Source organism: Xiphophorus hellerii, chromosome 18 (assembly GCF_003331165.1).
Source record: "Xiphophorus hellerii strain 12219 chromosome 18, Xiphophorus_hellerii-4.1, whole genome shotgun sequence".
Taxonomy (NCBI): Eukaryota; Metazoa; Chordata; class Actinopteri; order Cyprinodontiformes; family Poeciliidae; genus Xiphophorus; species Xiphophorus hellerii.
Genome location: NC_045689.1, coordinates 31,829,378 through 31,843,084, shown reverse-complemented (window position 1 = coordinate 31,843,084; position 13,707 = coordinate 31,829,378). Strand labels below are relative to the sequence as shown.

Genomic DNA, 13,707 nt, shown 5'->3' with positions numbered 1-13,707 from the left:
TGGGGAAGCAGGAAGACAGACCACAATGGTATTATATTTGAAGAAATGGTGGATGAAAGGTCATTAGTTTGCCTTAATAGGGGACAAGGTGCAAGAGTAAATATACATAAAGGTAGAGTTTCATGTCTTGATATTACATTAATATACGATTGTCTTGTAAGTTCATGTAAATGGGATGTTAACGGGGAGTTTACATTACATCACTATCCAGTGAGTACAATAATTAATGACAGTTAAAATAGACAAAAAGATTTCAAGACGGTTCTTTAATGAAGCTAACTGGTAAAAATGAATCCTTATGTTTTTGTCCGGCCCTTCTCTAGTTAATTTCTGGAAATCAGTCTTCTGCCCTTTCTGAAGATTTACACTGTGAGCTTGAAGTCAAACTTCTCCAGAGTCGCCCCAGAGCTGGACTCGCCACGCATCGAACAGAGAATGCTCTCATTTCCATCATCAATTGCCCAGAGTGCTGTCCTGTTGAGGTGGAAAGACCCAGCTCACCTTCACATTCACTCTGGATAAAGGATATCATATTTTGAATGGACTTAGAAAAGACATCATTTATTGTCTGAGGTTCTTAAAATAGATTTTATAAAGCCTGGCACCTTTTCCTAATTATGAGAAATCTTTGACTATTGTCTCTAAGTAATGCTTCCCTCCTCCATTATTTCCCATTTTTTATATACATATATTTTAATTGTATTTTTTTTTTTATCCTCTTCATATTTGTGCATGATATATTTTGTCAGGGTTGTCTCCAATGACTATTTGTGGTATTTTTTCTTTTCTACCTTGTGCAAATATTTTTGTTACCTCAGTTTAGTTTTGTGCGGTTGTGTCTGCAATCTGGGGATTTCTTTGTGAGTTAGAATCTGCTAAAAATGTTATTACTATATTTTGTACCATATTTATCAATACATGGCTTGATAATCAATTCAATCTGGAGAGACTCACACAGAGAAAAGCAGTAATTGGAGAGTTTTATTTGACCTGAAAGTAGATTTCGTTGGTGCTTGGGAGAAAACGGGGAATCGCCATCGGCTTGAATACAGTGCTTGTGGGGAGGATTGGGGTCTTCTTACCCCGCTGCCCAAATACTGGCAGTGGAGGAGGGAGGAAGAAGGAGGTAAGGTGTAGATTGGGTGGATTTGGGTAGGAGCATGGCTGGGAAGCAGGTGGATCCATGGATGAAGAGCCTCTTGAAGGGATTCTTGATCTGTGATTGGCTGAGCTGGAGACGAGCAAACCTCTCCATACAGGTGAGGATCGAGAGTCTCCCATCTTGAATTTGCACCAATGTCTTCATTAAAAAGACATTTGAAAGAAAATGTCCAAATAAACTGAGAAACCAGCCACGTTAAAAAGCAACATATAAGAAATCTGGTAACAGAACATGTTTTAAATGCTGTAAAGAAGAAAAAGGTGGGAAAAAAGTTCTTCCTTGGTGGAATGATTAACATAGTAGAGCAGTTAAAGAACCTAACAAGACATTTAAAATATTGAGGAATATATGACAACTGAAAACCATGTTGAATATAAAAGGAAAAGAGCAGTGACTCAAAACGTAAGGATGCAAAAAAGAACATGGAATATTGTTCATCAGAATCAGTGATGAGGAGTTGAGAAGTAGAAATATGGCAACAAAAGGTGGAATGAAGATAAATGGTGTTTATATAAAATACAAAAGTCAGTGTTGAAAATATTAGTGAGAGAAACAGAAGGGAAGAAATAATGATCATGATATTAAGGGTAGGTCATACTTATAATCTAAATGGCATTTTAGGTTTAACTGGGAGGAAAAAATAATTAATGTGAAAGACGTGGAGGGAAAGAAAATGTAGAACATTTATTGATGGATTGTGAAAGTTATGAGCCTGAAACGGAAAGATTGAGGAAAAACAGTAAGAACAGGACAGGAATGACGTCTTAAGGAATACTGGGAAGTGAAGAGGATATTTATACGTCAAGGAAAGCACTATTTATTTGTCTTCATACTACAAAATAAAAAAAATAGAATACAGAGTATAGAACACTCGCGTGCAGTAGGTGGCGGTAAGCACCTTGAAGTTGTTTGCGATCCGCCATAATAGGACAGAAGAAAGAAGAAAAAGAAGGAGAAGAAGAAAAATAGAAGAACTGCCATAACACCTGAAAGGGTTCATGCTATAGACATTACAGTGGTGTTGGAATTAAAGGATTTATTATTTGACATCACAACCAGACCCACTGAGGCTCTTCCGTACGTCGCGTGCCAGCGTCCCTGTCTTGGCTCAATAATCAGTGAGTAATCCAAATAACTTCCACGATCGCTAGCACTGTGAATATTTATTTGATAGCGGTGATTTGTTGCTTTTGAAAACATAAAACCACGAGAAGTCATTTTCATTGTCGTGTATGATTATGCCAACAGCTTTGGCCTCGCTATGCAACAACTTAGTACCGACGGATCGGACCCACAGACCCAAGTTAGCTGCTAGAGCTAAGGTGTGATTGTTGAAAGCCTTGACTGTTGAACGGCTGCTGGCAGCTAATGTTGTGCGGAGGGATTGATGTCGAATATTTCACGTCTTGTCTTGTTGGAACATCATCTTCCACTGTTTCGTTTTGAGAAGAAAAGTTTGAAACCTCGAGCCACTTACCATTAACATGGATTTTCCCAATTTCTTAACAACATGTAAGTAAAAACACACCAAATTTAACCTGGACAGGAGCGGGTATCCTAAGGGAATAAAGAAGCCTTTAGGTCATAGATAAATAAATAAATAAAAATGAATTTGCACATTTTAGACTTCGACTTGCGAAACAATTTTCATCTTATACATTTTCAATGAAATACAGTGAAGTTTCTGGTTCCTGTAACTTGCCGGAGAAAAGGTTTATTCAAGCAACAGCTGTTAAGAGTGCTCTGACGGACATTTAACTTTTTATTTCATTATTTTTTTTATTTCAATATCAGATGGCCTGTCGGTGTATCGGTGGTAAGTCTTTTGTCCAATGAATATTATTTATGTGCTGGCTTCAGCTTACCAAAAGTATGAGTATGTATTTTCATAAAAGTACGAGTAGAGTAGTATGCATTGCCTCTGTTGGAGAAAATGATCTTTGTGAAGTGTTGGTGTAATGAGCTTCATTTCTCTCTGTCTCTTTAGGTGATGACTCTCTTCTCTCCCAGTCCTTGAAATCTGCAGCACAACACAAACAGCCTCTTTAAAAGTACTAAGATGGACATTTAATTTTTCCCAAAGAGCGAAATGACCGTCACAGTCTTTTAGTGGAAACTGATAAGGAATGCTGGAAAAATCATGGAAGATTAAATGCAACCTATCAGTTATCTTTTTTCTTGTAAATTTGATCTTTTAAGTCATAATTAAATAATTTTCTTTTTAAGCCACTTCCCCTTGGGGATCAATAAAGTCTACTCTGATTCCGATTGGGTCGGCAGCACCCGAGACAGCCAATCTCAAAGGATGACCAGCCTGTTCAGGCGGAGCAACAGCAACAAAGGCTCTGAAAGCAGTGGAGGTAGAGATGGGGGCGGCACTACTAGTGGGCAGCTCAACAACAGCAGGCCGAACCGGCCGGTCAGGCACCTGGAGTTCAATCAGGCCATGGAAGATTTCAAGACCATGTTTCCCTCCATGGACTACGAGGTGATTGAGTGTGTTCTGCGTTCCAACAAAGGAGCTGTGGATGCCACTATCGACCAGCTGCTTCAAATGAGCATTGAAGGACATCATTCAGACGATACCTCGGACTCAGATGACAGCATCCCAGCAGAGGTCAGGAAACTGTTTTCTGAGGTCTAAATCTCCCTAATCCAAACAACACAAAGGCAAATATATGTTATGCTGGGATAACTGGGATAACTTTCTTGTCCCAGTTCTGCTTTAAAGGTTGTGATAGTTTGCGTGTGACCACATTACCAAGACACTCAAATTTATATAATGTTAATCTAAATGGAGTTTTTGCTGGTAGTTCAGATCTACATCCTCCGATGGCGGCAAAATTTCAGTTTACCTGACATCCTGCGAAGGCACCAAATTAATTTATCAGCTGGAGTAAAGGGACGAATGAGGTCTTTGGTTTCGAAATGAATAAAACGACATCATCACCATATGCTAAAAGTTTGTGAGGAATACCTTGATGATATATTGGTAATATATCAACAACTCAGTCGTTTATGGGCAGCTACAGATTCTAGAGCCAGGACAAAAATAAAAGGAGAAATAGGATCTCCTTGAAGTTTGCCTCTCTATAAGCAAAAGGGTTTTGATATATGCACTAATCCAAGTGATGAAATACTCATCAAATCAAATCTAAATTTAGATAGCACTGTGAACATGTAGGTTCCAGGTCCTTTAAAGCCAGGTCTGCCAGCTCCTTTTTAGGACCAAGATGTCTGCCTCCACAGCATGGACAGAGTCTGAATGAGCCCTAATCGTAGTTTCCAGTTCCGTTTTCTGTTTTGGATTCTGTCTTACCCAGTGCAGTTTTCAGCTGTTGAACTTTATTCATGTGCAACTTTGCTGTTGTTGCCAAATTTGTCCATTAGTTCTCCTCATAATCCACTAATAACTGCAGGCATCTTGTCTTGGCATTAGCTTCCTTAGGATCGGTTTAGTATAATTTATTTATGCATATTCCAGTATTAATCTTGCATGGGTTTTGACTTAAGAACCTGAGCTCAACTATCTAAACAATATAGTTTTATCACAGTGAATTTATGGTTTCATGGAGGGTTTGGGTCCATTTGAACAGCATTATAGCTGCAGCATGCCGCTTTTACAGAAATGGTTTTTTTCCGTAAATGTTAAAACTTTCACCATGTTGTGACGGTATTGTATGAGACAGATAATCTGTAAAAAAAATAAAAATATAAAAAAATGCATCGCTCCCAGTCAAGAACAACCAGAGCCAGGAAAACTACCTAGGCACTATCAATAATATTTGTGTACGTTCTGCTCAAGGGATGAACAGAAGTAGATCGCAGAAAAGTGGTAATAAAAGTAGTGTCCTTAATGGCATTGTTCATTTGTTTTTATTTGTTTGATTAAATAATTTTTTAAGATTAGAAAGTTGGCCTTGTATTTGTTTTTCAGATTCTGGAGCAGACCCAGGAACCCGACAGCTCAGATGAAGAACCACCTCCAGTTTACTCTCCTCCAAAATCCAACATGTACTCTGACTGGAAGCACCCAGAGACACACAAAGTGTCTCCTCCACAGTAAGAAGTTGAGACTGCTTCTGCACCTGTGCAGAATACACTATAAAACTAGGATCAATATGTGTTCTACAGAACACAGGGACTCGATATATAAAAACAGATTTGCACTAATGTGGAAGAAGGCCAAATAAGAAAACAAAAATGAGATTTTTTGTACTTTCTTTTTTATTCACTACTTGTATTTCAAGAGATGTGTAAAAAGAAATCTGGAAACCTTACAGACTATAAAACCAATAACTAGAAATTCAAAGACGCCCCACCTTCTTCAAATCTAACAAAATTGGTGTCAAATGTTTGTGCAGTAAGAATTTTTGCTTGTGCTTCTATGATTTTAAATATATTACTAAAAGAATTTCCAGAGGTCATTCAAAGCAAAAGCAGTGTGAATGAAAATTATTGCTGGACAAACCAGCACAAATGTAGCTGCGTTGATTGACACCAACTGTGTTAGATTTTTGAACTGTGAGCGGCTGTGGTTGATTTCTTATGACCTCTGGAAACTTTTTTTATTAGTATTTTACTGCACATAACAGCACAATCCTAACACAAACATTGACACCAATTTTGTTAGATTTGGGATAAAAGGGGGGAGTCTGTTTGACCTTTTGACCTTTAAACTTTCATTAGTACCTTCAAATAGTTCGACCAGGGCCTGCTGTCCAGGTCGGTAAGCTGATGGCTCTAAGCGAACAAAATGCCACAACTGTCGTAATGCATCTACATCAATGGGAAGCGATTTTGCCACTTCACATGAATGAATGAATGAATTTATTGTCACTATATTGCCTGGCAGTGAGCGTCGATTCGTCAATGGCAACCTTGGGGAAGCTACAATTCGCAGATTCCTTCAGCAGAATTCTGAATACGCCACTATTTGGTATACAAATACTCATATGTTCTGAATTCTGTTGCCGTTTTTATTAGGAACCATCCTGGAGACCATGGTGTGGATGAAAGTTTTGGGTATGTTGCCTTTGTCTGTACATGAATGTGTCTGGGCTCAGAGGCTGTGCAGGGAAAACAGTGCGTGGATGAACTGAGAGAGTCTAGCATCATGTAGTTACATATGTACAGCTGAATTCCAGTTACAAAAAAGGTTTAGAGACCATTTAAAAAATTGGAAAGGTTAAGGCTCCACACTTTCTCCAGCTTTTGAAGATAACTTTTCTTTCCCCTTCACTACCAAGCAAAATTGCTGGGGTATTGTTGTCTGTGCAGGAGTTGATTCTTAAGAAATGGAATGACATCATTTTAAGACTTGCGCTCATTTAGCATTGATTTTTTTATTTGTAATTTTTTTGAGACAGTCATGGCAACCTGCTGCAAAGCAAGCAGTCTATAATCTCAGGGAGGCTCAGGATTAGAAAGTAAATAAGTCTTTATCCAAAAACCACCCCCAAAAGTTCAGAGAGTGATTTATGAAATCCTCCTTAAAAGATTACTACGAGCGAGTCTGGCAGCCTCGAAGACATTTACTTTTCAATTCACAACCTGAACTTTGTCAAGTTTTAATTGTAACACAAAAGAGGAGAAGCCGATGATGTATGCTAATGATTTGTTGGTGGGCTATCCTAGATCGGAGAGCCATGTGCCAGCAGACGACCAGCAAGTTCGAATCTACAGGAACTGGAACCCCCCGCTGCTCGGAAATCTTCCAGAGGACTTTTTGAGGATTTGGCCTCGGCAATTAAACAGTGTGAAGGTACTGTATTATTTTGTTCAGAAATTACTTACAAACAATTAAAACTTTTGATGAAGGAAAAATGTTTTGCAAAAGTGATGTATAATGTTTCTTGTTGTTCTTTTGTTTTGGGTATTTTTACCCTTTTGGCTTGTACACATCTTTTCTCCTGAAATATACATTAAATGAACATTTTTAGCAACATTTTAATGACTTTACTTTAAAGTGGATATATCATGCTTTTAAATCCTTCCTTTTCACATGTGAGTCACTCACTTATAGTCTATATAAAGTAGAACTTTTTGGACGAGGGGGAAAAAAAGGCAGATTCACAAAAGTGATTAGCCAGAAGTCATGACCTTGTTTAGTAAATGCGTCATAGTCAAGAAAAACGTGATGGCGCATAGAGAAAATTGAAAAGACTGAAAGATATAACCCAAAAAGAATATAAAAATATCTACGCAGCATTAGGGGAGAGTAAATTACATTTTTTGAACTACTAGACACTCAAAGAACACAAAAACATTTCTTTAAAAAGTGAATTTTGCATTATATGTCCTCTTTAAAGTCTGACTGCACTTTGAACCAATCTAGTTATTTTGCTGATGTAGTTTTAAATGTATTGTTGCTTAGTAGTCAGAATTGAAGAATGGATTTAGAAGTTTCTCTAAAATTGTACTATTTTTATGTCTCCTGGGTGACTTCCAATCAATACACATGGTAGAAAACATTACTCAAAATAATGGTTTTAATTTTAGTCGGTAGCACTTTATTTGAAGGGGTGTGTATAAGACTGAAACAACACTGTGATTAATGTTTGACTGTTGTCATGAAGTGTCATTCGGTCAGTTATGACTTTTAATGTAAAGTTGCACTAAAAGTTGCCTTAAATGCCTATTAAAAGTGTCAACTTAGCATTTTTCTGTAAATAACGACATTTTAAATGAAAAGTTCTATTAAAACTTGCATTGAAAGGGTAATTATTTGCTGAATGACACTTTATGACAACTGTCATAAACACTCATGAAGACTCATTCATGTTCATAACAGGTGTTATATGATGTTTATGACAGTGTTGTGCCAGTCTTATGCACACCTCTGCAAATAAAATGTTACCTTTTAGTCTCACCAAACTTTTCTTTTTGGAAAACGTTGCTAAAGTTGCTCTATCCTTCAAACTGAACTGGTATTGCTGACACATTATGCCGGATAAATTTGTCTTTATTTCAGCAGCACTCGCAAAGCAGTCCATCTCAGGCCTCCTCAACCTCCTCAGTGTCTGTGTCCTCAACAAATCAAAGAACAGCTCAGGCCGGTTCTGTGTTTGGAGCGACTTTGACTGCTGAGGGTCCTGATATGACAACGGGATTACAAGAGAACACACTGATGCAGTATTTGGAAGACGAGCGCATAGCCCTGTTTCTGCAGAATGAGGAGTTTTTGAAAGAGCTGAAGCGTAACCATGAGTTCCTCGTTGCCTTAGAGAGAGGTATCACTTACTGTTGTTTATGATTGAGAAAATCTTCCTTAAATGTTTGTATTTTTGAAAAGCTAACCTGAAAGGAGTTTTAAATGCTTCTGGTTTGGGTTATGTCTTTTATTATTAATATAAAAGTGCACAGCAGAATGAGCATGGTATATAGGGCTGGCCTATAAAGGTGGTCGATTTTTCACTACACTTAACAGTGAAAGTTGTAACACAAGGGCATTTTCCTCGGTACAACTTTATTTGGAAGTTGAATCAATATATAATGGAATATCATATGAGGGTATTCAGTACATTAATTGTCTCCTCTCTGTCTCTCTTTATTTCAGATGGGTTGAAGTATGGATCAAAGTCCAGGCATTTATCAAGCCTGGACACTTCCACAGGTAGCAGTCAGTCAGTGTACAGATCACTTGTGTACTTAAACAGGAACGGACCAAAGTTGTTCATTCCTGGTTCCATATATGCTCATGTATTAACACTAATATAGAGTTTTGTACAAACATCATACTGTGAACAAATGTGAACTATTTCACATGTATGTCTGTAGTTCCACATGACAGTATGGGTCGTTTGTGTGCAGGGGAGAGGTACTCAGCAGATTCACAGGACCCTCCCTCAGATGACGCACTATTCAGAGACAAACTCAAGCACATGGGTAAATGTAAGTTCGACTTACAACTGTTAAACAACTGTGTTGGCCGTGGAAGCATTTGTTTGTGTTTATGATGTTCTACCTTTTGCAACTTCAGCAACAAGAAAGAAGCTCTTTGAAATTGCCAGAACATTTTCTGAAAGGACAAAGAGGAGAAAGTCTAAAAGAAAGACTCTCACACACTTATATCCTTCCTGTGACGTCACGTGGTTCTAATATGAAGTTTGTGGTTTTATTCTGTGGTGGGAATCTGAGGGAAAATAGTTAACATAGATTTATTAAAGTGTCGCTGACATGATGTGGGAGTGATGCTTTAATTGTCAATTGTTTAAGTTTATGCTACATCATTCACTTACAATTAAGTTTTTAGAAATAAAATGCTGATTGAATGCAGATATGTTTTTAAACTTAGCCCTGTGATGAGCTAGCTGGACGACTCTTTAACAGGACGTGATGTAACGAGGGTAATATCCAGTATGCCGCCATGTTAGCAGGCTGTTTGTTTTTCTTAATTATGCCAGTGAACACATAAGTCTGTTCTCCTTCCCAAAAGATCAAAGTCTTAAGTAAGATCATAATACAACATAGATTTATTAAAGTGTCGATTGAAAATACAGAGGCAATACTTGTTTGTATACGCAGCGCACAACTTGACTGCAGAGAGAGCCATCCTTAGACTCGCTGGTTGCCGTGGTTACCCACCGTGGTGGTTTTGTTCAAACATTAAGTAGCATGCTGTCAGCATACTCCAACTTATTATCACAGCATAGTAAAAATAAGTTGTGCTACCGAATGAACATTAGTGAAAGGGAAACGTCATAAAGACCCAAACGCGCTGCATGCAGGTGAGCGGATGAATGAGCAGGAAACAGCTCAGAGCAAGACGAAGAGACGCTGTATGGAAAACAAAACCTCTGACATCTGCACCAGATACCAGGCGAAGACAGGCGACCTGTGCAGGCTGCGAGTTTTCAATCATTTTATTGGCCTAATTGTAAATAGTTTCAGTTAGTTTTGTTTTCACGTTTCTTTGTTTTTTTAAGTTTTGTTTTGTTTTTTTTAACTAAGCTTGTGTTCAGATTGGGCACAGCCGACTCTACAGCAAATCTCCTTGAAGATATCGAGGCAAACCCCAGTGGTGAGCATTACCAATCTTCTGTTTTGTCTTTGTACGTTGCTGGTGGTCTACCTTTACTTAGGCGGATATCTCAGGTTAAAATGAAAGGATCAAACCTAAAACTTTTCTCCATCTTTCTGTTCTACATTTACAGCATTTTTATCAGGTGTTATACATTTCTTTAAAGTGCTTTAGAAATAAAGTGCTATGGTATGGTACATCAATTTAGCATGAACTGTGTCCTTTGGACAACTCCTGTCCAATTGTGAGCCCTTTGTCACAGTCCACAGAAAACAACGATCAAGTGAAAAAAAAAAGTTACATTTTATTTGAAGTGGTGTGCATAAGACTAACATGACACTGTCCTAAATACGACATAAGACTTGTTATGAACATGAAGGAGTCTTTATGAATGTTTGACTGTTATTATGAAGTGTCATTTGGTGAATAATAACACTTTTAATGCAAAGTTGCTTTAAAAGTTTCATTAAAAGTGCCAACTTTGGATCTTTTAGTAAATAATGACACTTTAGTGCAATGATGGCACTTTTAATGGACTTTTAATGCAACTTTTAAAGCAACTTGGCAGTAAAAGTGTCATTATTTACTGAATGACAAGTCATGACAACACTCACAAACATTCATGAAGACTCCTTCATGTTCATAACGGGTGTTGTGTCATGTTTATGACAATGTCATGTCAGTCTTATGCACAGCTCTTCAAAAAAAAAGACTTGAAATGTTCACTATAAGTAGATGTGAAACATTTTTGTTGCTTTTATGTTTGTTCAGAGGAAGATGGTAAGCCAAGAAGAGGTATCCTTCAGGAAGACAAACAACTTGACAAGCCAATATGATGGTAATACACTTTTTTATCCAATGTTTTTGAAAAATGAACTTTGTGTAATTATAAAGACTACATATCAGTGATGGCAAAAAAAAGTGTGACCTATCATATTGAAAACCACTAATAGTTCTCTACGCAGAGCTAAAAACTTTATCCCCACTGCTGTGTTGATTTAAACGTCTGTAAGTCAACTTGGGGGATTGTGACCTCTTAGTTTCTTGCGATTTTCTGTCCTATTTTCTTTGTCTGTTGCTGAAAATGTTTGTTTTAGTTACGTCCTAGGAATTTTCAACTCCAATAGCAAAACTCAGCATTCTCCATTCTCAAACATCCTAATAAGATATTTTGTTTTCCTTCTTATTTAGTTCTCCCAAGTGTCTGGATAGACAAAGTCAACAGATGAAGTGACGGATGAAGTGTCGGCTGTCAGCGGTGAATACCTTCCACTTCTTGATGCCCTTTTCTTGTTACAGTTAGGATAATTGTGGATACAACCTTAATCTGTTAGCTCTGTATTTGACACAGGATCCTAATCATGTATTACTTTGAGAATTCAATGTCTTTTTTCAAGTAGTTCTGATCAATGCTTGATCAACATTAAACCAGACACTTTTTGAACACTTTCTGAGAGTTGGACTTAGAAGTACAGCTCATTATTTAGATCTTCTCAAATAATGCAAAGGCTTTCAGTGTCATAAGATCTTCTCTAATTTTTACGAATGTTTTCAACTGAAATGACTGAAAATAAAATTTCTTAACTTCACTGTTGTGCACAGCGTTATATTTTCCTTGAAAGTTTGTTAAAGGTGTAATTGTGGATTTTACAGATTTGTTTTAAAACGTGATCAAATGTTTGTTTGCTGGAAATTTCAGTATTCCATTACGCTGTGAGATCAGGATAAATGTTGTGCTTGCACCAAAAACCTGCAGCACAATATTTTACACACAACACAGCATGTACAAAAATGAACGTTGTGTGAAAGTGTTGCTCCCACAAGGCTGGGAGACTCTGGAGTGATTACAAACTTATGCTGCTTATACTGGTAGCTTCCTTCTATTATAATAAAAACTGATTTTATTACATGCCTAATTCTGATATTTAAAATATACCTAAAAACACCTTGATTAACTTGGGGAACCTTAAAATTGATTAAAGACTTAACACTTTTACTGCATTAAATATTTTCGACAGGTTCACACCTATCCAAAGTTATATAGTTTTTTTATATTTTGTCCAAAAAAGACAGATTTTTTTTTTTAAAGAAAAATCTGCATTATGCAATATTTCCCCCACACAAAAAACATCTAAAGTAGAATATTTTAGATGTTCTAAAATATTATATGGGTAAAATATGGGTGTTTTTGGCCTTGATTAAGTTGAAAGTTAAGATAAATTTTTATGTTATTATTTTTGGAGCAATGAAAGTTTCAAAGTAAAAACCGACACTTTCATCCTTCGTGAGACAAAACGGTACATCTTCTCAAACTGTACTAAAAAAATCTACATTTATATATTTTATTTCCACTTTCACTGCATGAAATGTTTTCAGCAGCTTTAGACCTATCCATAGATATAGGATTTTTCATATTTTTTAAATCTAAATCTTTTCTATGTTTTATGCCTGTTTTGGCCAAAAAAAGAGAGGTCATTTTAAAGAAAAAAACAAAAAACATTTAAAATATTTTCCAAAAATAAACTCTAAAGTTGAGTACTTTATATATGGGTGTGTTAGCCTTGACCAAGTTGAAAATTAATAACAGCACTGATTTTTATGCTTTTTTTTTTTTTTAGCGCAACAAGAATTAAAAGTAAAACTGATGCATTTAGCCTTGGTGACCCAAAATGGTACATCTTACAGTTTTATGAGACGTTCACGCGTGATGTCATTGGCTCATAGTATACGTCAGTGTCTCATTAAGCAGCTGCTGCTCACCGGACTACGTGGGAGATGCTATCTGTCGCTGCCGCAGACACGTTCAGCTGGTCGCACATTTTGAAAGTGGGAACTGGCCAGGTTCCTCATTCCTGACCCTGACCCTGGTCTTGGGCCACAGCTGACCCTAGACTAGCCTTAGACCAAACCAGGAAATCTGTCAGATCCCTACCACTCCTTCCAGTGTGGTAGGAGGTGTCCAAACCTACAATCACAACCAGGTTTCCATTTTCACTCCAGACTTAACTTCACCCCTTTCCACCATCCACCTTACTGCCATCAAGGGGTTGAACCGTTTCCCTGAGTGAGGGGGAAAAACACTTGCGGGGATTTTATGGAGTTCAATATTTCAAGGACTTGTATTTACAAAAAATATTTTTTGTAAATATTATGTAATACACTTCTCTATATTTTGTCTGTGTGTGTTTACACAGTTCCACTTCCCTCAAGTAGCCAAACCAAGAGTCTTCTGATCTAGCCTCATTATTAACCAATTCATATAAATAATATTCCAAATAAATATTCATATATGTAATATACTGTATGTTACACATGTGCGACAGACTGGCGACCTGTCCAGGATGTACCCCTCCTCTCACCCGGAACGTTAGCTGGAGACAGGCACCGGCTTCTCCCAACCCCACTAGGGACAAAGGTGTAAGAAAATGAATGGATGGATGGATGGATGTTACACATGCATTTTGGAAGGCAATAGAACTACTGTATGTCGCTATTGAAACTTGATGAAATGAAGGGGCTTGTG

General features: G+C 37.3%; 1 protein-coding gene across 4 annotated transcripts; it reads left to right on the top strand.

Annotated features, from left to right (window-relative positions):
* Window positions 1-2,098: 2,098 nt before the first annotated feature.
* cuedc1b (CUE domain containing 1b) lies at window positions 2,099-11,773 on the top strand. Of its 4 annotated transcripts, XM_032545566.1 has the most exons (12): window positions 2,099-2,280; window positions 3,150-3,779; window positions 5,100-5,224; window positions 6,149-6,187; window positions 6,800-6,926; window positions 8,136-8,394; window positions 8,721-8,777; window positions 8,975-9,055; window positions 9,144-9,231; window positions 10,126-10,184; window positions 10,956-11,022; window positions 11,376-11,773. In XM_032545566.1, the coding sequence occupies exons 2-11, from the start codon at window positions 3,468-3,470 to the stop codon at window positions 11,018-11,020; spliced, it is 1,212 nt and encodes a 403-aa protein (XP_032401457.1). In that variant the 5' UTR covers window positions 2,099-2,280; window positions 3,150-3,467; the 3' UTR covers window positions 11,021-11,022; window positions 11,376-11,773. The 4 variants fall into 4 exon arrangements, with proteins under 4 accessions (XP_032401457.1, XP_032401458.1, XP_032401460.1 ...); XM_032545567.1 differs by lacking the exon at window positions 2,099-2,280 and having other exon boundaries at window positions 3,468-3,779; window positions 8,139-8,394; XM_032545569.1 differs by lacking the exons at window positions 2,099-2,280; window positions 6,149-6,187 and having other exon boundaries at window positions 3,468-3,779; window positions 8,139-8,394.
* Window positions 11,774-13,707: the final 1,934 nt, after the last annotated feature.

Excerpts from the sequence above, each read along its gene's own strand:
- cuedc1b (XM_032545566.1), top strand. The coding sequence starts at position 3,468 with ATGACCAGCCTGTTCAGGCGGAGCAACAGCAACAAAGGCTCTGAAAGC. Across the intron at positions 6,927-8,135 it reads GGCAATTAAACAGTGTGAAG|CAGCACTCGCAAAGCAGTCC; the intron begins GTACTGTATTAT and ends TCTTTATTTCAG. Across the intron at positions 9,056-9,143 it reads ACTCAAGCACATGGGTAAAT|CAACAAGAAAGAAGCTCTTT; the intron begins GTAAGTTCGACT and ends TTGCAACTTCAG.